The following is a 21,146-nucleotide window of genomic DNA, read 5'->3' on the forward strand; positions in this document are numbered from 1 at the left end:
TTTTGTCAATGGTGAATACTCCTGCTGGTTCGAATTAGGTAGAGGAACGTGACAGGGATGCCCTCTCTCAGCCATCCTATTTGCTCTCTCTGTGGAACCCCTAGCCCAGAAACTGAGAGACGACCCCCAGGTCGAGGGACTCAAATTGGAAACCACGGAGTACAAAGTAGCCTTGTACACAGACGACTTACTTCTGCACATTTCGAATCCCATCTCCTCGGTCCCCAGAGCACTCAAGCCGATTAAAGAATACAGTATCCTATCGGGTTTCAAAATTAATGAGGCCAAATCAATCTTGTTTCTCCTGCACGAAACCACACAAGCAGATGTAGACAGACTCTCCCCTCTGGGCCTTATTCTGGAAAATGTCAAGCTTAAATACCTAGGCATCCAGGTTACGAGAGACGTTTCCAAACTTTATGAAGCCAATTTTCCACCCCTCCTCCTAATGTTCCAAGCAGACCTAGAAAATGGAGCAAACTTACAATATCGTGGATGGGTAGACTTATGCGATAAAAATGGTGTGTCTTCCTCGCTTTCTCTATCCCTTCCAAATGCTCCCCATACGAATACAGAACTCCTTCTTTGACGAGTCCAAAAGGGCTGTAGTAAAGTTCCTATGGGATGGTAAAAGGTTGAGAGTGGCCTATGACACTTTATCACTACCGAAAGATAAGGGGGAATGGGACTCCCGGACCTGAGGAAATACTACGAAGCAGCCCAACTCCGAATCTTGATTCCCCACCTATGTAACTGTAAAGAACCTCAATGGGTGGCGATGGACAACCACTATCTGTCCCCGGCAATAGTCTCTGAATGGCTATGGGTCCCGAGAAACAAATTAGTGTGAAGATTAAGGAATCATCCAATAGTGGGAAACATTTGGGAAATATGGAGGGAGAGAAAGGATATGCAGGGAATAACCTCATGGCCGTCCCCTCTGAGTCACTTATTGGCCCCCTGTATTAGAGAGAATAATCCTAATTTAGATAGATTTCAACACTGGTTTGAAGCAGGCCTGGAGAGGGCGGGTCAGCTCTGGAAAAATTGGACCTTTCTTTCGATTTCTGAACTGGATGAGAATCTCGGGCTGAACCCTCTCCCTGTATTCCACTTTTTGCAGATTAAGGGTGTTCTGACAAGGGCAGAATGGAAGGGTAAAGTGGATAGAGAGCTCACTCCCTTCGAGAAACTCCTAAACTCCAGACCTAAAACGAAGGGCCTAATATCCACTATGTACAGGGAATTGGTTGAGGCGGGAAAGGGCTCCACGTCCCACTTGAAGAACAGATGGGAGAGGGATTTTGGAGAAGAAATTGACCCGAACATGTGGGCCAAGATGTGCAGAGCTTCCCCTAAAATCTCTATAGCTAGCCAATACAAGCTTCCCACGATCAAATTACTACACAGGTGGCAATACGACCCCCTCAGGCTCTCGAGGATGTTCCAATCACTGACCCTACTATGCTGGCGTAAATGTGGAGCAATAGCGGACTATTGGCATATGTGGTGGGACTGCCTCAGAATTAAGATCTACAGGAGTGAGGTCCTGGGGTGGATCAAAGACCTCGATGGAATCCCAAGATCTGCAGATCCCTTCTTAGTTCTCTTCGGATTCGAGCAATGCGAAGTTGAAAGGGAGAAAATCAAGGGCATAGCAGCCCACCTACTATTAGCGGCCCGCGTCAGTCTAGTCATCAAATGGAAGTCCGAACAAACGCCAAGCAAGGGCGAATGGATTACTGTTGCAGCAAACATTTGTATTACAAAATCACTGCAACCCTGCATGGGCAATCGGCCGAATGTGACACATTATGGGGGGACTTTGTAAGTACATGCCGGGAACCAATCAGTAAACTGTGAAGTGAAATTGAAGGGTCACACCCCCTCCCCCTGAGGAGAACACCCTAACCTGTTTCAATCGAAAAGGCAGACAATAAACCCAGAGGACTCTATGTCTAAACAATCTATGTCAGTGTAAATACTGGATGTGTTATAGTGTGCACCAAACAAGTCTCCTCCCACTATTTTGTGAACATATATGTTATGGACTTAAGGGAGAGGAGGAAACAATGTCCTGGGGGTAAGGGGCGGTGGGAGAAAAAGTTATTTGTTTAAATAAAGTATGAGCCTTCTTCTATGTTTCACTTGAACTGTTCTTGCTTCGAATATTGTTTTGGAATGACTTTGAAAATCTTAATAAATTTCAATTTAAAAAAAATAAATAAATGGGGCAGAGATGGTGTTATCTGGAAAGAGCATGCACGAGCAAGACAACTGGGTGGCTCTAAAGGGGGTAAGGCAAAGAAAGGAATCACTACATGAACCCCGAGTGCTGCATGAAAGCCTTTGTTTATTCAAATGAAAAAACATTAAATATTACCTCCAGTTCCCGAAGTGAGTTATCGCATTCCTTCTGTCCAGGAGCTTGCTGTGTACAAAGCGTGATCAGCTGATTAATACTCTCCGTCACAGCTCTGGAGGAAAAACAGACAAACGGAAATGTAATGCTTGTAAACTTCAATATAATGAAACTATGACAATATTAAATAGAATAATGCAACACCCATATTTACGTAGGGTTACTATCTGAAAGCACCATTTCATATTATGCATTTGTTTACTCAACACAGAGTAAGAATATGTTTCAAGCAGAAGTACTCACCCACCTTTGCTAAGGGGGGGGGGTGGCAAAATGTTTTCTTTGGTCTGTGTTCAGGGGTCGCTGGCCACTGCCCAACACTTGAAGCACCCCAAAAATGATACTTCAGTTTTAATGAATGTGGAATTTCCAAGTACAAAAAAAATATTTGTTATTCTTAAAAGAATATTGAGACAGTAATATTGACAAAACGTGAAATCACTTAAATACCACTTCTTGGTCCTCATTACAGTCACTGAGGAGTCGTCTTGATTACCACCAGTGGTTATCTGAGGATCCCCTCTCACCCGCCTACCCCCATTACCCTTTTACCATTGTCATGGTGTTATTGGCAGGTTACTTGCGGAAATACTGCTGGTGGATTTAATCAAATCCACAACTATCCTGTAAACAATATTTTTATTGTTTCTATTTCCATTCTCATATTAAGGATGGAAATTGTTTATGTATAGTAACAGGTCATATCTCTACTGTACATCTTTTCTAATGCCCAAAAGTGCACATTTTGGCCCTTTGTATGTTTTACATGGTGAAGGTTGTGTGATGAATCCTGCAGAGTCCTTACACAATCCCCGCTAAAGTCTCCTTACAGGTGGCCAGAAGCTTCCTGATCCGAACCGTGGGGGTGGTATTAGCCGAGTGGATCACCTGAGAGGAGAAGGCCAGCATGGGAATAGGGTGACTCCATTAGGAGAGACACGGTACTCATCTTCTTGGGAGGGTGAGACTTCCATAATGCCAGAGTACCTAATGGCGTGCCGTCAGAGTAAGGTTCCCCTTTCCAAAAGCACCCAAAGTTTGCTTTGCTGGATTTTTTTTTTCTCCTGCTAAGAGTTAGACTCTTTTTCTCCCACTCTTAGGCATGATTTGAGGTATATCTCTGACTTGGTATGTGCTTATGTGCTGTGGGGTCTTTTACTCCATAGGGTATCATCTGTTTTGGTATATGTGTTACACAGCACCCTCAATGCAGTAACACAGGGGTGTCATAGTGACCCCCAAACATAGACTCCATACCTTGGGACTGACTACTGTCTCCCAGGGCATGTAAAGTCACCATTGGCTCCATTGGCTTTATTAGTCCAAAATTGTGAACAGAACCAGTACAAAACATCATATTGTGGAAGTACTGGAAGGGGTTCATTAGATTACCCCTGGGTCTGTTTCCAAGGGGGCACTGTCCAGTCCCCCCTTGTCGAGTTTCTGGCTGGTGGCAGTGGTTACCACGCGAAATATTCCACCGGAATATTTCCTATGGGATTTTCCCATTCATTTTTAACGCACCACTTTTTTGGTGCATTGTAAAGATACCACCGGTTCATTTAATCAATATAAAATCGTTGGGTCTTTTCGCCAGAACTCTTTTCCAAAATGGCATATGTGTCCGTCCCTGTAACTCCAACCAAGGTCGGGCCCTTTGTTCCACTTTTTGGCGGGCTTCTCCACAGAAGCCCTCCAACTGGTGCCACTCTATCTGGGGTTCACAGGATGTGTGGGTGGGGGAATTGGCACCCTGGACTGCGTTGCCTTAGCAACCCAAGTAGCACTCTGTTCTGATTGGCCCAGTGGTGACCCACCCGGCTCACCACTAAGCATGTATGGGTGAAAGCTAGGCTGTTGAATGGGGGTTTTTCTGCATAAAAGCAGGGCTTTTGGGACTGGAAATTCCGAAGTCGCAACTGGACCCGAGAAATCCGAAGAGGGGAGAAGCTGAGCCATATGCAACAACGACACCACCGGTGGAGCCCTGCTGCAACGACCTCACCATTTCCCCAACGACAAGAGAAGATCTTCTGATATAAGAGTCTTCTCCCCCTGAGCTGGTGGGATCAACCAGTTTGACATTCGCCTTCCATGACGCCCCTTGGTCGAATCGCCAGTGCCAAGCACCCGGCAGCCGGATAGCCAAGCTTCAGTCCACGGGAACTGCAAATAAAAGGAACGCACCTTTTAACTGAACAAACTCTGCGGCTTGTTTCATCCCTGGGCAGTGCAACGACTCCAAGTTTCCTCCTCGATGAGATGTTCTCCTTCCCTGGTTGAAACCACGAACTGCACCCGCTGCCAGGAACAACTGCCACCGCTGGAGCTTCCTCACTTTTAAAGGTATTGTGTTCCACCTGGCCTCCCTTTCCACGGATTGCTAAAGGTGACCCTTAAATCCTTGGCTTTCCAACTGGGTTGGCCCCCAGACCTTCTAACTTTATCTTTCGCATCAAACCAACCTCTTTTGAACATTTTGCAAAGACTTGAGTGCATTTTTAAACCGTGTGATCTTGGGCACATTTCGCCTGGCTCCATTTAAAGTGGCCCTGACCTATGAACTTTGGCTGTACAGTAGACTCTGCCTTCACTAGCTTGCTCTGGTCTTAGAAAAGTGTTGGGAACTGTTTTATTTTCATGGCCTGTCTTTTTCTCTCCCTCTAACTTAATTATTGGAGTGCCATCTAAGTTAAGCGCTCACATCTGTTTCTACAAATAGTGGTGTTTTGACCTAGACTTGTCTAAATAATTATTAAGGGAGGTGTGTATGCTTTTGTTGATTGTGTTTGAACTTGCTTTGCTCTATAGTGCTAGTGTATTTCCTAAAGTGTGTTTTAAATAAATAATTATATACTTTTGATACCAATCTCTGGTCAGTGTTTGTTTGCTCCACTGTGCTTTTGGCCCTATTGTGTATCCTCTGTATACTGCCCTACTCATCTTGAGAGAAGTCTGACTGCTCAGCCACAACTACCAGGTAAATCTGGGTGGTACAGACTGCTACCAATTGGGTTTACTGCTTACTCCTGTAGTCTTAATCTTTTTGCAGTGTCCCTCAAGGGAACTGCACAGGATTCTACCTAACATGATCAGCATGACAATAGAACATATAAGGATCAGAACATTAATTCCATTACTTCTGATATATGTGATTCCCACTTTTATTTGAACTATGAAAACAAGAATCAACCATTAATTACTCTAAAGCCCTTTCTAGAAGTAGATTATATGAACAGAGTGAGTTAGATAAGGTTAAAATTGAAACATTTGATAAAAAAGGGAGGAACATTAGGGACTTCAAGCCCCAGAATTCCCTAGATACTGGTAGGAGGGGCTTAGAGGTGTGCACAGAACTGCAGTATGCAGTCTAGTATTTCTTAATGGCCCACACCTGAGCTGGACTTTTGATTATTTAAAGCACCTTCAGGTGTGGGTCATTAGAAGCAGTAGAAGTGGTAGAAGTGGTCAACAGCCGAGTGTGTAGCCAGGGCCGAGAAATGAAGATGCCGGGACCACCGGTGTTTGTGTAGCGGATTGTGGTGTTGAGGGAATCGCATGAGTGAGAAGCCTAAACTGCAGAGGTTGTGCAGCAGGAAGCGTTGCCTTGACAGGCTGCCCCTTGGCAGAGAGAAGCTCTCAATTTCCTGCACCTAACTCTGGTGACTGGGGAGAATCAGAGGGCGCGGGGAGTTATGCAGGCTTCTGTGGTGAAAGGTGCTGTGCACAGGAACACAATCAGAGCAGTCAGAAGCTCAGAACGCGAAGACCGAAGAAGTTGCAGCAGCTGGTAAAGCGGACGCGCAAATAGAGACCGGTGCGTTGGTCTGTGATAGGTGACCCCGCAGCGCTCCATGAAAGACCGCTGGCTGCTTGCAGAGGTTTTGAATGCCCAAATAAAAAAAGAAAGTATTTTTCGTGCAAGACTTATTTTGAGAGGAAACAAGAGGAGGAGGTTTGCAACTATCATTGTCCAAGTAAAGAGGGGGCAATTTTGAACCCAGAATGTAACCAACATCACAAAGCCAAGAGGGGGCAATATTGAAAACTAACCATGGCGGACATTGGCAAGGTAAAGAATGAGGCAATATTTAAGCCAAATAACAACCAGCATTGGCTAAGCTGAAGAAAGGTCTTTAAAGAGAAAAGCGGAGAAACGTTTATAAGAAACCTTAACAGCAGTTACCTGGTGTGGTAGTAGAAACTCAAAGGTGGCAGGGGAGAAGATCTCCTTGTAGAAAGTATAATGGGAGAGAGAAACATAACCTGCATTGCATGTGGCAAATAAATCAGTGGAACAAACAACATCAATGGGTGTTGTATCCTTATGGAAGAAGATATGAATCTCAAAGCTATTTAAAGTCAAAGGGCCTCATTACGACTTCGGCGGTAGCCCTGCCCGTAAAACCAGCACGGCTACCGCCGGAGTCATTTTTTTTCCGGCCCCCAGGAATGGGCAATTACTGGGGTATTACAACCCTGGAGGACCCAGTAATTGCCCGTTCCTGGGCGCCAGAAAATATTCTTCTCCATTCCCATTTGAGCCCCATAGGGCTCAATGGGAAGGGGGAGGCCGGATGAACCGGCACCATTTGTGAATGGTGCTGGTGCATCCGACATGCTCTGCTCACGGGTGCCGGTCGACCCACCAGGTCCGACCTGGTGGGCGAAAAGGCACCTGCGAGCAGAACTCATAGTTTGCCAGTCCGGTAACTACGGTACGAGCAAGCTTACCGGTACTGTAGTTATCGGACCGGCAAACTTGTAATGAGGCCCAAAGACTTTGCTAATGTTTGAAGTTAACCTCATCACAGGGCACTTGTAGTAGTGATAGGTGTTTTATCCTGGCGGGCGAGTATACCAGGAAAGATAGTGTTAGTGGTAGTCCTGGAAGGTTAGAGGACCAGGAAGAAGATATTGAAGTACTGCATTGTGGTGAAAGTTCTATTGAAATATTTATTGGGAATATGAAACAAAGGCATTTTGGTTTGATAAACAAGAGCTTGTTGAAACAAGTTTTGTGATCAAAAACTAATCCAAGTAGCAAGTGAAGTAGAACTCTTGAAAGGTACTTTAGGTTACCCTTGAAACAGAACTTGGCTCTTGAAATGAACTTTGGGTTTACACTTGAAGCAGAAATTGACCATTGAAGAGAACTTTGCTAATTGGAACTTTTATTTGGAAAATCTTGCATTACAAGGATATTTGGTTATAAAGTGTGTGTTTGAGTAGAACTGTCATTTTGTTGAGTTTAAACAGCCATATAAATTCCTGTATGATGTTATTGTATGTACAAGTGTGAGGGACTGATACCTTTTGATGTTAGAGTGTTTTCCTTTATTCTTAGTTTAACAGGCAGGGAAATCCTTGTTAGGTTAGGGAAAGTGAGGCGTTTGTCACACCGTTATCATTTAATGATATGGCTACTTGTGAAAAACCTCTATCAAGTTGTTCACCTCGCATTTCTGCCCCATCAGAGATGTCCACTTTTTCAACTCTTTTCAGTGCCCTAATAAAAAAAGCCTTCAAGGCAGAAAAGATGATCACGTTTGTCAGTGAGCACCTAGACATATATTGATGTCTTTATGGTTGTTACTCGGATTTCTGTGACTTAAATGTTGAAATATGTTTATTTATTTTTCTTTTTTCTTCATTCCAATATAATATATATTGTATGATATATATATATTATTTACTTCATTGCCATCGTTTGGACATTACGGCCGTTGGAATCCGTTGCCACTGTTGTTTGTATTCAGAGTTATAACTCGTGCCATTAGAGGAAAGACCCTTGTGTTTTGCATGTTGCCTCACGTATTTTTGCATCATGGAGGACGTGGCTCGCAGGAAAACAAAGGTGAGACAGGTATGGTGCATATTTCCGTGATAGTGCGGGCGGTGCATTTGGTACGGTGATGGCGGACAGACTTCCTTACTGTCACCTTCAGAATCCAGATGGGTGATCCGCAGTGAGTAGTATATCCTGGCGGGCTGCATGCAGCGGGACGGAGGGCTTGTGGTTTAACTTGCTGACATGGCTTGGCTGATCAACATTGAGCACAATATGCCTGTGCTACGGTGTAGAGGAGCGGATCGGTGCCGTGCACGCAGTCAGTGCCATCTTAACATACGAGCCCTAATGCAACTGCGAGTGTATTATCTACTCCCCGCCGGCTGCAGAAGAATGGTGAATGGCGGGGAGGTGCCCGACAGTTGCTGCCTGAGTCACCTGTAAGAGGATTCAATTCAACACTACAGCTAAGTCAATGCCTAGTCTGGGATACTGAATGGAAACCCTTATTGATATCTCTTTATGTCCAGTTCATGCGTTCTGGGTGACTACCCCTATATAACACCCCTCTCTTGGAATCCCCCTGACCCCACTGAGCCAAGAAGTAGTTCTGTTTTGCAAGTTAAAAGGTTTATTTGATAATTTAAACAATAGATATATATATCACACTTTATAATAATTAATAATTGAATATCGTACTTAGTCTGAGCAGTAATCAATAAAGGATAGTCTGGCACTAGCACACTTCTTTATAATCAATGATGAGTGGTTATAGGATGAATGAGATAGCAACAATACTTTATGGTTTCAAATGGATGCAAGGTGGAATGAAAATGCAGTACAGAAAATACTCAATATGATTTCAACAAAACAATGTAATCACTTTTCTCTGGCAATCCACTCCCCCCCTTTATGCAATGCAAGGAAATGGAAGGAAAGCACACAGTTCTCAGAAATGCAATCAAATGTAATTCAGTTCACCCCAGCAAGCTTAGACTACAGAAGTTTGAAACACAGGCCGAAAATGATTTTATATGTGCTGGCAATGAAGTGAAAAATATGCTAAAATGCTTTTAATTCCCTCTAGATGTTCAGGGTGAGTGGTGTCAAGTTAAGATTAGTCCAGGCTCACTTTAGCAATGATTCAGGGATGGTTCTTAAGAGGCAAACGAATTTTTAGCAAGGAAAGCAAGAAAACTTCTGTTTTCACACGTGGAGAAATTTGCAAATTGCGGCAAATTCGCGAGTGCGTTTTTCGCGATTGCTGCAAAACTATCTGGAGTAGGAATGCGGTTCTAGGTTCGTTGAAAAGCCAAGATTCCCAGCTTTCAGAGGAAAGTTACTTCAAGTCTCTAAGACAAACGGTCACGGAGATATGAGCGATATGGTAAAGGTCATTTTTCAGATTTGAAATTTTAAAGTTCAAAAAGACAAGTGACAGCTAGCAACTAGAAAATGACAGGTGACAGTTAGGAGGCAGTTCTGGTTAGATTAAAATAGATTGAATTATATTATTTTAACTAAGAGATTGGTTCTGCACAGTTCTGCTAGGTACTCACAATATATTTTTGAAATAAATGGGCCTCGCCACGGATCTGGTCAGGTTTTAGACTGGTCTCTGGTCTGGTCTCGGCACTTCACAGTGATCTGGGTCAGCTCTCTGGTTCTGCTAACAGTGGTCTGGGTCAGCTCTGCTCTCTCTGGGTACAGCACTGCTTCTGGATCTTTCTGCACAGCTTTCTCTGGAGATTGATGGATTTGAAGTCTGGATCTCTGGATGTGGTATGGTCCGGCAGCATGCTCCGCAGCAAATGGAATTGAATGTCCCTATCTGTCCTGACTGTCTGCTTTTATGTGTTTTGAAAATGGGTGTGTGTGCAGCATCACTAGGCTCTACCCCTCTCCACTTGTCATTAGCCACTTCATCCTCTTCCCCTTGATTGGGGGAATGAAATGAAGTGTCATCATGATGAGGTCTGTTTATGGTACAGAGAACCCACCCCTGTCAAAAATTACACACAATCTATATTTGATCAAAAAGACATATTTCCACAGGTACACATTTGTTTAAAATTACATGCACCCATCACATATCACAGGAGGTATACCCTGTCCAAATCTGCTCTTCCTGAGAGCTTGCATTGAGAAATGGCAACATATTTCACTTTTTGGTCAAGTTACCAATATCAGATTCTTACTCAAATTTACCCAAATGTGTGCAAGGCATGCAGGCATTGATTGATGAAGTATCAGACTTTTCACATGCAGACATCTTAAGTAATACCCTCTTAACTGCTAGTTTGCCCCCAGAACATCACACAAATTGGCTTGAATTGAAGGTACATTTTTTTAAATTAAGGCTCTCAAAGTTATACATTTCTGTCATTTGATTACAAAGAGTTATCAGTGTTTCTGTAAAATATATATTTTGCTTTCAATTCAGTTCTCAGAGTGTTGGAGTCCGCCTCCAAGACTTGGGTGGGTCAGTCACATGTGTTGACAGGAAACAGTCAAAATCAACACATCCTATTCAATTGCAAGAGCCTATTGTGTGGTCTCCAGGAGGCTCCCAGCCAGTCTGCCTTCTATCAATCAAGAGGTCATGTGAGATTCTAACTCCTGGTGTGAATCTCTAGAGGTGAGGGGGTTTCCCAGGCTTCGGGCCTCTGGGAACAGCAGGTGGCTAATTTTTAATTAAAATGCAGCCTTTGAAGTCAGCTGAATCAAATCCCTTTGTCAGCAACTGCACTCAGTTCTCCTGTCAGAGTTTAGACCGCTAGCGCCGCCTTGAGGATTTTGTTGGTACTGCATGCAATTTTGGGATCTTTCTTGGATTAATGCATTCTAAACAGGAATGGTTCTTACATGGTAGTAAATCCTTGCTTAACATTGTTTTGATGGGGCTCCTTACAGTAAGATGGTTATGTGGAACCCCACAAAAGGGTTGAATCTTTAAAGTGGTCCAATGAGCCACGATTTCAGCAACTTTTTGACATCAGTAACAGTGGATTTTGTTAACAAAGATCTTTCTTTACACTGGTGGGTGGCAAGTTAGGTAACCATTTTGGTGTGCGCACAAACTGCGTGGTTCTCCTGGATTCTGGCGCACTTGTGGGCTTTTTGGCCATCTTGGATTTTCTAAGCCCACAGCACCAAATGTTGCAGCATGATAGTCCAAACGTGGGTCAGGACACCCAACAAGTCCCCCCACGCGACTGCCCTTTGAATTTGAGTCGATGGGGAGTCGGGTGCACCAGGGTTTTCACCCACGCACTGGTCTGTCCGCATAATCTTCTTCCAATTCTGCAAATGGCACAGTTCAGCATCTTTTCCACCATCCGGTACTGATCGATCGGTTCTCCTCGCCGGTCCTGATGGGAATATTGGGCGGTACCCCGGGCCCCTTGCGTCTCTGCTCCCGGTCTCCGGATCGTCCTCCTTGGCCCGTCTCCAGGTTTTCTTTCTCCTAGGACGACAAAGGAAGAGCGGCAATACCTATTCATAGACATTTTTCCCCTACCATTGATATAGCGGGGTGGCATATAAATTTATAGTCAAAACATATGGACATGCACATTTCTTTTTGCATTCAAAAATGAAAACACCCACATTGAGAAACTCAGAATTTGATAGGCGATATGTAGGATCTTTTAAGTTAGAACTGAATTAATCTGAGACAGCACCCTCTAGGATTCCAGAGGATTCCTCCAGTTGTTGCAGAGTGTGCCTGGGATGGCAACACTTCAACTGGTTAATGTGGACCCACTTGTCTTCCCCCTCTGCCGAACCACCTTTGGGGATGCGGATCTCATAGGCCACAGGGGAGATTTTGTCTATAATCTCAAAGGGTCCCTTCCACGTAGGCAAAAATTTTCGCTGTTTGGCCTGGTTCCTTTGGAAATTGTATAGATAGACCCGGTCCCCCACCTGATATTCCTTCCTGGAAGTTTTCAGGTCATAGTGGGTCTTCATGCTATCAGCTGATCTTTCTAGATTCCGCTGAGCATAGGCAAAAGCATGTTGGAGGTGTTTCCTTAAATTCTCCACATACTCATGAGTTGTGGAGGCATTTATCAACGTTTGCTCTTGGGTTCTGTAGAGCAAATGCTGAGGAAGCACCATCTTGCGCCCAGTCATCAACTCAAATGGTGACATTTTGGTTGCAGATGAAGGGGTAGATCTGATGGCCATTAGGACCAGAGGTAATCGGATATCCCAACTTGGCCCAGAATCTGCCACAAACTTCTTTAATATGCTCACAATGGTTCGGTTATATCTCTCTACTGCCCCATAAGAAGCTGGCCGGTAAGCAATATGCAACTTCCTTTTGACCCCCAGTATCTCCCACATCTTTGTCATTACTTCACTGGTGAAGTGGCTACCCCTGTCTGACTCAATCCTTTGAGGTAGACCGAAACGGGAAAAGATGTGGTTAATCATCAAGGCAGCTGCCGTTTCTGCCTTGCAGTTTGGGGCTGGGAGACATTCCACCCACTTGGTAAACAAGCATGTCACAGTCAACATGTACTTATTCCCCCTAGCAGAGCGAATCACAGGGCCTACAAAGTCGATTTGTAAATCTGACCATGGCAGTGTCATCCCCCTCTTTTGGAGAGGCGCACGGTGTGTGAGGGATGATGGCTGAAATTGTGCACACACAAGACACCCCTTCAAGTATTGGTCAAGGTCCTGCCCCATGTGTGGCCAGTATGCAACCTCTCTTAAGATTTCCAATGTTGTGTGAAACCCCCTATGACCGGCGGTGGCCGCATCATGGGCGTGACTTAACATCAGGCTTCGGAATGAGGTAGGAACCACCCACTGATCGTGGCCAGCTTTGGATTTCCTTACCAGCAAACCGTCTTGGATCCGGAACATTTTTGGACATTTCATCAACACTCTTAGGTCCTCTTTCCCAGTGTAATCGGTATCCGTCAGGGGAAAGTTCTCAGGGTCCTCAAGGTGCTGGTAAAATTTACCAATTATTGGATCCCCCTTCTGAGCGGTAATCAAATCAGCATCAGGGGTCTCCTTACTCCATTGTGCAATTGAAAGGTCGTTGTGAGCATTTGTCTGGGACCTAGTGATAGCAGTGACCTGGATTTCCCCCAACAGGGACTCAATCTCAATTAGATCCCCTTGGATGGCCCCGGTTTTGGCCAGCTGATCAGCTAAGTCATTTCCAGTTTTGTCTGGTCCCTGTACTTTGGAATGACCCTTGATCTTTTTCCAATAGATGGTCATCTCATTCGAGGTGACCAGATCGTCAATGTTTTGGATCAACTTCCCATGTTTCAAGGGTTTTGTCATGATCTCTGCTTCCAAAAGATCAGGACTTGCCCGACTCCCTTGGAAGCAGACCCATAACCCCGGTTCCGAGTGCCAGCCAGTCCCAATTGGGACCTTTTGGACCCTGTCCTGGCGCCAGTGGCACCAGGCTCATAAAGATGCCCAGTCCCAGCGCTGGAAGCTCCGGGCTCATAATGCTTGGGTGGACTTACCTGCAGCAGACCATGCTGCTTACTTACCTGCCAGTTGAACCCCTGATCATCTTCTGTTTGGGACTACTTTTCCTGTTGGGTGGGGCAAGAGCCACTCCCTAGGTTCAGAACACTGGAACTCTTCTGGAAAGCAGGAACTCTTTTCTTACCTAGGCGTGGCTGTGGAAGGAGACACCTAAGCACTACAGGAGGCTATTTAAACCACACCCGATGGATGAATCTTGCTTTGTGTTATTCTGCATTCTCTGCAGAAGAACGCTCATCGTGTCTTCTGCTTCTGATCCTGGGCCTAAGGGAACAAAGGCTTACCATCCTGGAATCCAGTCTTCAGCAGCACCTGTAAAGACAAAGAAAGAACAGGTTAGCACTACGGTCTTCAGTGGCAGCGCATCTCTTACCTGGTCCATCGGCTGTCATCAACGCCTCGCGCTGCATTCCGGCATCTGAAAGACAAAAGCTTACCAGCTCTTCGCACGCTCCGGAGGCCTTCGGCGCTGCATCCCGCATCTGAAAGACAAAAGAAGGTGCGTTTAAAGACATTGGGCAACTTTATTACTCACGTGCCATTACTCCTTCCCACGCCGAATCCAGTGGGTATTCCAGCACCCTTCAGCTTCTCTAAAGCTCTGAACTTGTACCTGCAAGATAAAAGGGACAGTTAGTGCGCATCATGAAGCAGGCTACAAGCGCTTACTTACGTGCTTCCAGGCGCTTCTATTCCTCACGCGGGTTCGATCCTCAACTCTCCTCAGCCCGCCATCCGCCATCGCCGGAACCCTGCAAAACAAGAGATATCATTACAAAAGACTTTTTAAGACATTTGAAGTGCCCAGAACTTACCGTTCGTGCAGTTAACGACGGACAGCAGTCCTCTGAGGTCAAGAGGCCTGCACCCTTATCCAGTGAAGAAACTGGTTACGGCACCCTGCCCCGAGGCAGATGGAGAGCTCGGCGTTCACTTACCTAAGGTGAGGGCGTTAACCTTTGGGGTTCAAAAGGAGAAGAGAAAGGGAAGAGGAGAGAGGCACCCAATAACCCCAGTTCATTAATCCCATATTTTCTATCTGCAGACGTCTTACTCTTCGAGTCAGACATACAGTGCACAGAGGTCCAGCCCAAAGAGCCAACCGTGTGTTACACATCACCTTTGAAGATACGGCATTCACCCAGTCAAGACCGGCGCCTCTGCGGGAATCAGGTGAGCGTTACAGAACACAAAGCCTACTGCAAAACTCCCACCCAGGCGCTATGGAAACCTCGGATACCGACCAGCTAGTCCAGTTACTTGGGGAACTAAGAGCAGAAGTGCATGCAGCCCGTCAGGAAACGAATGCTCTAAGAAGGGAACTGATTATTTCCAAGGAGCGAACAGACGATCTCGCTAGACAATTGCTACAGTCACAAGCCGGACAAACTCCGTTACCCGCATCAGGGGCAAATCTTCCTTCAACATCCTCTACAAACCCAGTGCAGATCAACCTACCTGGGAATGTACCTCTGGCTCCGCCCGAACGATTTTCTGGTGACCCAAAGAGGTTTGCAGTATTTATTAATCAGTGCCGGTTGCACTTCTTATGCCGGCCAGCAGCCTTTCCAACTGATCAAGCTAAGGTAGCTTTCGTGCTTTCGTACCTTAGTGGCAATGCGGCAGACTGGTCGATCCCTCTAGTTAATCAAGATGATCCGGTTCTCTATGATTTTCAAGCTTTTCAGCTCAGTATGGAAAAACTGTTTGCAAGACATTCACAGGGGCAGGCCTTGGACAATGAGCTCCTTTCATTGCGACAGGGTAATCAAGACCTTTTGGCTTATATTGCGTCTTTCAACAGACTGATAGTGGAAACTCGATGGCCTGAGGACAAAAGGATTACGCTGTTTTATAGAGGTCTACTTGGAGAGCTCAAAGATGTGTTAGCCCAAGTAGTGAATCCCCCGCAAGACTGTTCGGACTATATTGACTTAGTCGTTCAAATTGACCACAGACTGCAGAACAGGAAGGCCGATCGTTCCAAGTTTGATGCTCGAGTATTTTCCAAACCACCAACTCCTACCAAAGGAGTAGACTCCGGGGAACCCATGCAAATAGGGGGCCTGAAAGGACCACTAAAACAAAAGGAGCGGGAAAGGAGAAAACAGCTGCAATTATGCCTCTATTGCGGAAACTCGGGGCACTTTCTTCGAGACTGTCCGGTGAAACCAGCCAAGAAGGCAGTAGGAGCTGCAGTTACCAGGGTCACAAACTCTGAGCAGGGAAACGACCTCGCCCGACAAGAATAGAGGTCCTCTTGCCGAGCGTTAAAACCAGTTCAGTGACCTCGCATTTCGTGATACCTATGGTCCTCATTAGCCCTGAACATCCTGATCGATTACATCCGATTGAAGCTTACGTCGACAGCGGTGCCATCGGCAATTATGTGGATCATGAAATGGTTTTGAGGATGAATCTGACTCTTTGTCCAAAGGCTGTAAAGGACGTCATTACTACGGTGGATGGTACGGAGATAGCCTCCGGACCAGTAACGTATACCACCCAAGAAGTGACGCTAGTAAGTCAAGATGGACACCATGAGAAGATCGTGTTCGATGTGATCAAGGCCCCTCAGTTCCAGATTATTCTAGGAATTCCTTGGTTAGAGAAGCACAATCCTCAGATCGATTGGCGAGCAAGAACGGTTCAGTTTCCAGAATGTGTCTCTACTTGTCACCCTCGACCTGGTGTTGCACTGGCAGCAATTTCCTCAGAGGCTCCCCAGTTACCTCCTGAATACCTAGAATTCCAAGATGTTTTCCGGAAGGATCAGGCTAACTCTCTACCTCCTCATAGGTCTTATGACTGCCAGATAGACCTGATACCTGGATCTACTCCTCCTTGTAGTAGAATTTATGCCCTCACCGAGCCTGAGAATCTTCACCTCCGACAATACCTGGATCAATACCTAGCAAATGGGTTTATTCGTCCTTCCAAGTCCCCTGCTTCCGCAGCTTTGTTCTTCGTTCCAAAAAAAGAAGGGGACCTTAGAACTTGTATAGATTATCACGCCCTGAACCAGATCACCGTTAAGAATAGATATCCGTTACCTTTGATCCCTGAACTCCTGGACCAAGTCAGAAAAGCATGCATATTTACAAAGCTGGATCTTAGAGGAGCCTACCACTTGGTACGAGTAAAAGAGGGCGATGAATGGAAGACCGCCTTCCGCACCAAGTATGGGCTATTTGAATATCAGGTCATGCCCTTCGGACTTTGCAATGCCCCGGCCGCCTTTCAATATTTTATGAACGATGTCCTCAGAGAGCTCATAGATGTGTGTGTTGTTGTTTACATTGACGACATCCTCGTTTATTCTTCATCGGAAACTGAACATCGGAAACACGTGAAAATGGTCCTCGAGAGATTGCGTCAACACAAACTTTTCGCTAAGTTGGAAAAATGTGTTTTCAACGTGACTGAAGTTGAATTCTTGGGATTCATATTATCACCTAGCGGAGTGCGTATGGATTCAAAGAAGGTCAATGCAATTCTCAAATGGCCATCGCCATCCTCCGTAAAAGGTGTTCAAAGCATGTTAGGCTTCGCTAACTTTTACCGCAGGTTCATCCCCGAATTCTCTCGAATAGTCCAGCCCGTCACCGCCTTGTTAAAGAAAAACAAACGTTTTGAATGGTCTACCGAGGCGGAACAAGCTTTCCAGAATTTGAAGACTAGATTTATCTCTGCACCGATCTTAAAACATCCTCGCCCAGAACTCCCCTACATCGTTGAAACTGATGCTTCGAGCCTTGCCATGGGGGCAGTTCTATCACAAAAGGACCCAGTAACCAATCAGTTGCATCCCGTGGCATTTTGGTCCCGCAAATTCTCGCCTCCTGAAATCAATTACACTATTACTGATAAGGAACTTCTAGCTATCAAGTCCGCCTTTAAGGCTTGGCGGCATTATCTTCTGGGGGCCCGACACACTGTTACTGTGATTACAGATCACCGAAACCTGCAATATTTGAAAACCGCAAAAGCTCAATCCTCTAGGCAACTCCGTTGGGCACTATTCTTTGCCGAGTTTGACTTCATAATTACCTATCGACCTGGTACAAAAAACGGTAAAGCTGATGCCCTTTCTCGGATGGGAGTGGAAGAACATTTGATCAATCCTAAACCTGTACCTATCATTCCCGAACAAAGAATTCTAGGTGTAATCGCCACACAATCCATAGAGGAAGTTAAGGATAAAGCCAGGCTACTGGTAACTCCAGCAGACATACAGAATTGGCATCTGCAGGGAAAGGACTTTACGGTGAAGGACAACCTATTATATTTCCAAGAACGGTTATACCTGCCCAGCACAGATTTACAGAAAAAGGTAATCTCTTGTTATCACGATTCTTTAATGGAAGGACATCCCGGTATCACCAAGACCTCGGGAAAGATCAAGCGCTACTTCTGGTGGCCGTCTTGGAAAAAAGATATCAGAGACTTTATAATGTCCTGTGGAGTATGCGCCCAAAACAAGAGTCAAAAGGAAAAACCAGCCGGCCTCTTACGCCCTATTGACATCCCACCTCGCCCTTGGCATACGCTTTCTATGGACTTCATCACCGATCTACCTCCATGCTCCGGATACAATACGATCCTAGTAATCGTGGACCTATTCTCCAAGATGGCGCATTTCATTCCACTCAAAGGCTTACCAACAGCAGCAACTCTGGCCCGAGAATTTCTCGAAAACATCGTCCGACTGCACGGTTTTCCTTCAGTTCTAATTTCGGATCGAGGTAGTCAATTTATTTCTCATTTTTGGCGAAGTTGCTGTCGGTCGGCTCAAATTGATGTGAGACTTTCGACCAGCCACCACCCTCAAACCGACGGACAAACCGAGAGGACCAATCAAACTCTGGAACAGTATTTGCGCTGCATGCTACAACAAACTGAAAAAACTTGGAAAGATATCCTTTGGATAGCCGAATATGCCTACAATAACTCTGTCCACTCGGGAACTGGGAAGACCCCGTTTTTTCTTTTATACGGTAGTCACCCTCGAACCTCGGAGTTGGATCCACTCCAAGATCTTGGAACACCAGCAGTAGACCACCTGCATTCTACAATCACCCAAGCCTTTAAGGAAGCCGTTTCTCACCTTCAAAGGGCTAAAGAACAATACAAGAAAGGAGCAGACCAACATCGGAAGGAAGCCCCCCAATATCAAGTAGGAGATCAAGTCTGGTTATCCACCAAATATCTACCTCTAAAAGGACCACGCACATTCAACCCAAGATACCTTGGTCCCTATTCCATCACTACCATAGTAAATCCAGTAGCGGTCAAGTTGGACTTGCCCCCTCACATGAAGATACATCTGGTCTTCCACGTCTCTCTATTAAAACCCGTGCAACCTCAAACCCGACTAACTACATCTCCAAAACCTATTCTAGTTGATGGAGAACTCGAGTTTGAAGTCAAAAGCATCCTGGATTCCAAGATCTCCAAATTTAAACTATTTTACCTGATTGACTGGAAAGGCTACGGTCCCCAAGAAAGATCCTGGGAACCTGCAGAATATGTCCACGCGCCTCGTCTAATCAAAAGATTTCATCAAACATTTCCTAACAAGCCCAAACCCCCGGAGAAGCCCGGTTTGGGAGGGGCCTTGAGGGGGGGTGCTGTCATGATCTCTGCTTCCAAAAGATCAGGACTTGCCCGACTCCCTTGGAAGCAGACCCATAACCCCGGTTCCGAGTGCCAGCCAATCCCAATTGGGACCTTTTGGACCCTGTCCTGGCGCCAGTGGCACCAGGCTCATAAAGGTGCCCAGTCCCAGCGCTGGAAGCGCCGGGCTCATAATGCTTGGGTGGACTTACCTGCAGCAGACCATGCTGCTTACTTACCTGCCAGTTGAACCCCTGATCCTCTTCTGTTTGGGACTACTTTTCCTGTTGGGTGGGGCAAGAGCCACTCCCTAGGTTCAGAACACTGGAACTCTTCTGGAAAGCAGGAACTCTTTTCTTACCTAGGCGTGGCTGTGGAAGGAGACACCTAAGCACTACAGGAGGCTATTTAAACCACACCCGATGGATGAATCTTGCTTTGTGTTATTCTGCATTCTCTGCAGCAGAACGCTCATCGTGTCTTCTGCTTCTGATCCTGGGCCTAAGGGAACAAAGGCTTACCATCCTGGAATTAAAGTCTTCAGCAGCACCTGTAAAGATAAAGAAAGAACAGGTTAGCACTACGGTCTTCAGTGGAAGCGCATCTCTTACCTGGTCCATCGGCTGTCATCAACGCCTCGCGCTGCATTCCGGCATCTGAAAGACAAAGGCTTACCTACTCTTCGCATGCTCCGGAGGTCTTCGCACTGCATTCCGGCATCTGAAAGACAAAAGCTTACCAGCTCTTCGCACGCTCCGGAGGCCTTCGGCGCTGCATCCCGCATCTGAAAGGCAAAAGAAGGTGCCTTTAAAGACATTGGGCAACTTTATTACTCACGTGCCATTACTCCTTCCCACGCCGAATCCAGTGGGTATTCCAGCACCCTTCAGCTTCTCTAAAGCTCCGAACTTGTACCTGCCAGATAAAAGGGACAGTTAGTGCGCATCGTGAAGCAGGCTACAAGCGCTTACTTACGTGCTTCCAGGCGCTTCTATTCCTCACGCGGGTTCGATCCTCAACTCTCATCAGCCCGCCATCCGCCATCGCCGGAACCCTGCAAAACAAGAGATATCATTACAAAAGACTTTTAAGACATTTGAAGTGCCCAGAACTTACCGTTCGTGCAGTTAACGATGGACAGCAGTCCTCTGAGGTCAAGAGGCCTGCACCCTCATCCAGTGAAGAAACTGGTTACGGCACCCTGCCCCGAGGCAGATGGAGAGCTCGGCGTTCACTTACCTAAGGTGAGGGCGTTAACCTTTGGGGTTCTACAGGAGAAGAGAAAGGGAAGAGGAGAGAGGCACCCAATAACCCCAGTTCATTAATCCCATATTTTCTATCTGCAGACATCTTACTCTTCGAGTCAGACATACAGTGCACAGAGGTCCAGCCCAAAGAGCCAACCGTGTGTTACACATCACCTTTGAAGATACGGCATTCACCCAGTCAAGACCGGCGCCTCTGCGGGAATCAGGTGAGCGTTACAGGTTTGTTGTTAGCACATAACATGCCTCTGGTTTTCCAATTAACCAGGTGCTCCACGAACCCGTTCCGTACATAATCCGAATCTGTGATTATGACCAGTTCGTGGAGTTGATGCTGGACAGCAGTGAGGATGGCCTGATGCACAGCCATCAATTCTGCCACCTGACTACTTCGGGGACCAATTTTGTACCCAGCGGAGGGTTCTGGGAACTCCTTCACCCATGCATTCCCTACGCCGGCCACCAGTTCTTTCTCCCCGTTGTTGTCAACATGGTAAGAGCATCCATCCACATAGACAGTGGGCAT

At 46.0% G+C, this 21,146-nt stretch overlaps 1 protein-coding gene across 11 annotated transcripts in view; it reads right to left on the reverse strand.

The window, feature by feature from the left end:
* TLN2 (talin 2) overlaps positions 1 to 21,146 on the reverse strand; it is a 7,472,684-nt gene that overhangs the window by 4,643,749 nt on the left and 2,807,789 nt on the right. For all 11 annotated transcript variants that reach the window (XM_069624483.1, XM_069624482.1, XM_069624486.1 and 8 more), the window contains one exon: positions 2,384 to 2,477. In XM_069624483.1, coding sequence (XP_069480584.1) covers positions 2,384 to 2,477 — 94 coding nt within the window. The remainder of the gene's footprint in view (positions 1 to 2,383; positions 2,478 to 21,146) is intronic.

Source organism: Ambystoma mexicanum, chromosome 11, assembly GCF_040938575.1.
Source record: "Ambystoma mexicanum isolate Mex_15411 chromosome 11, UKY_AmexF1_1, whole genome shotgun sequence".
Lineage (NCBI taxonomy): Eukaryota > Metazoa > Chordata > Amphibia > Caudata > Ambystomatidae > Ambystoma > Ambystoma mexicanum.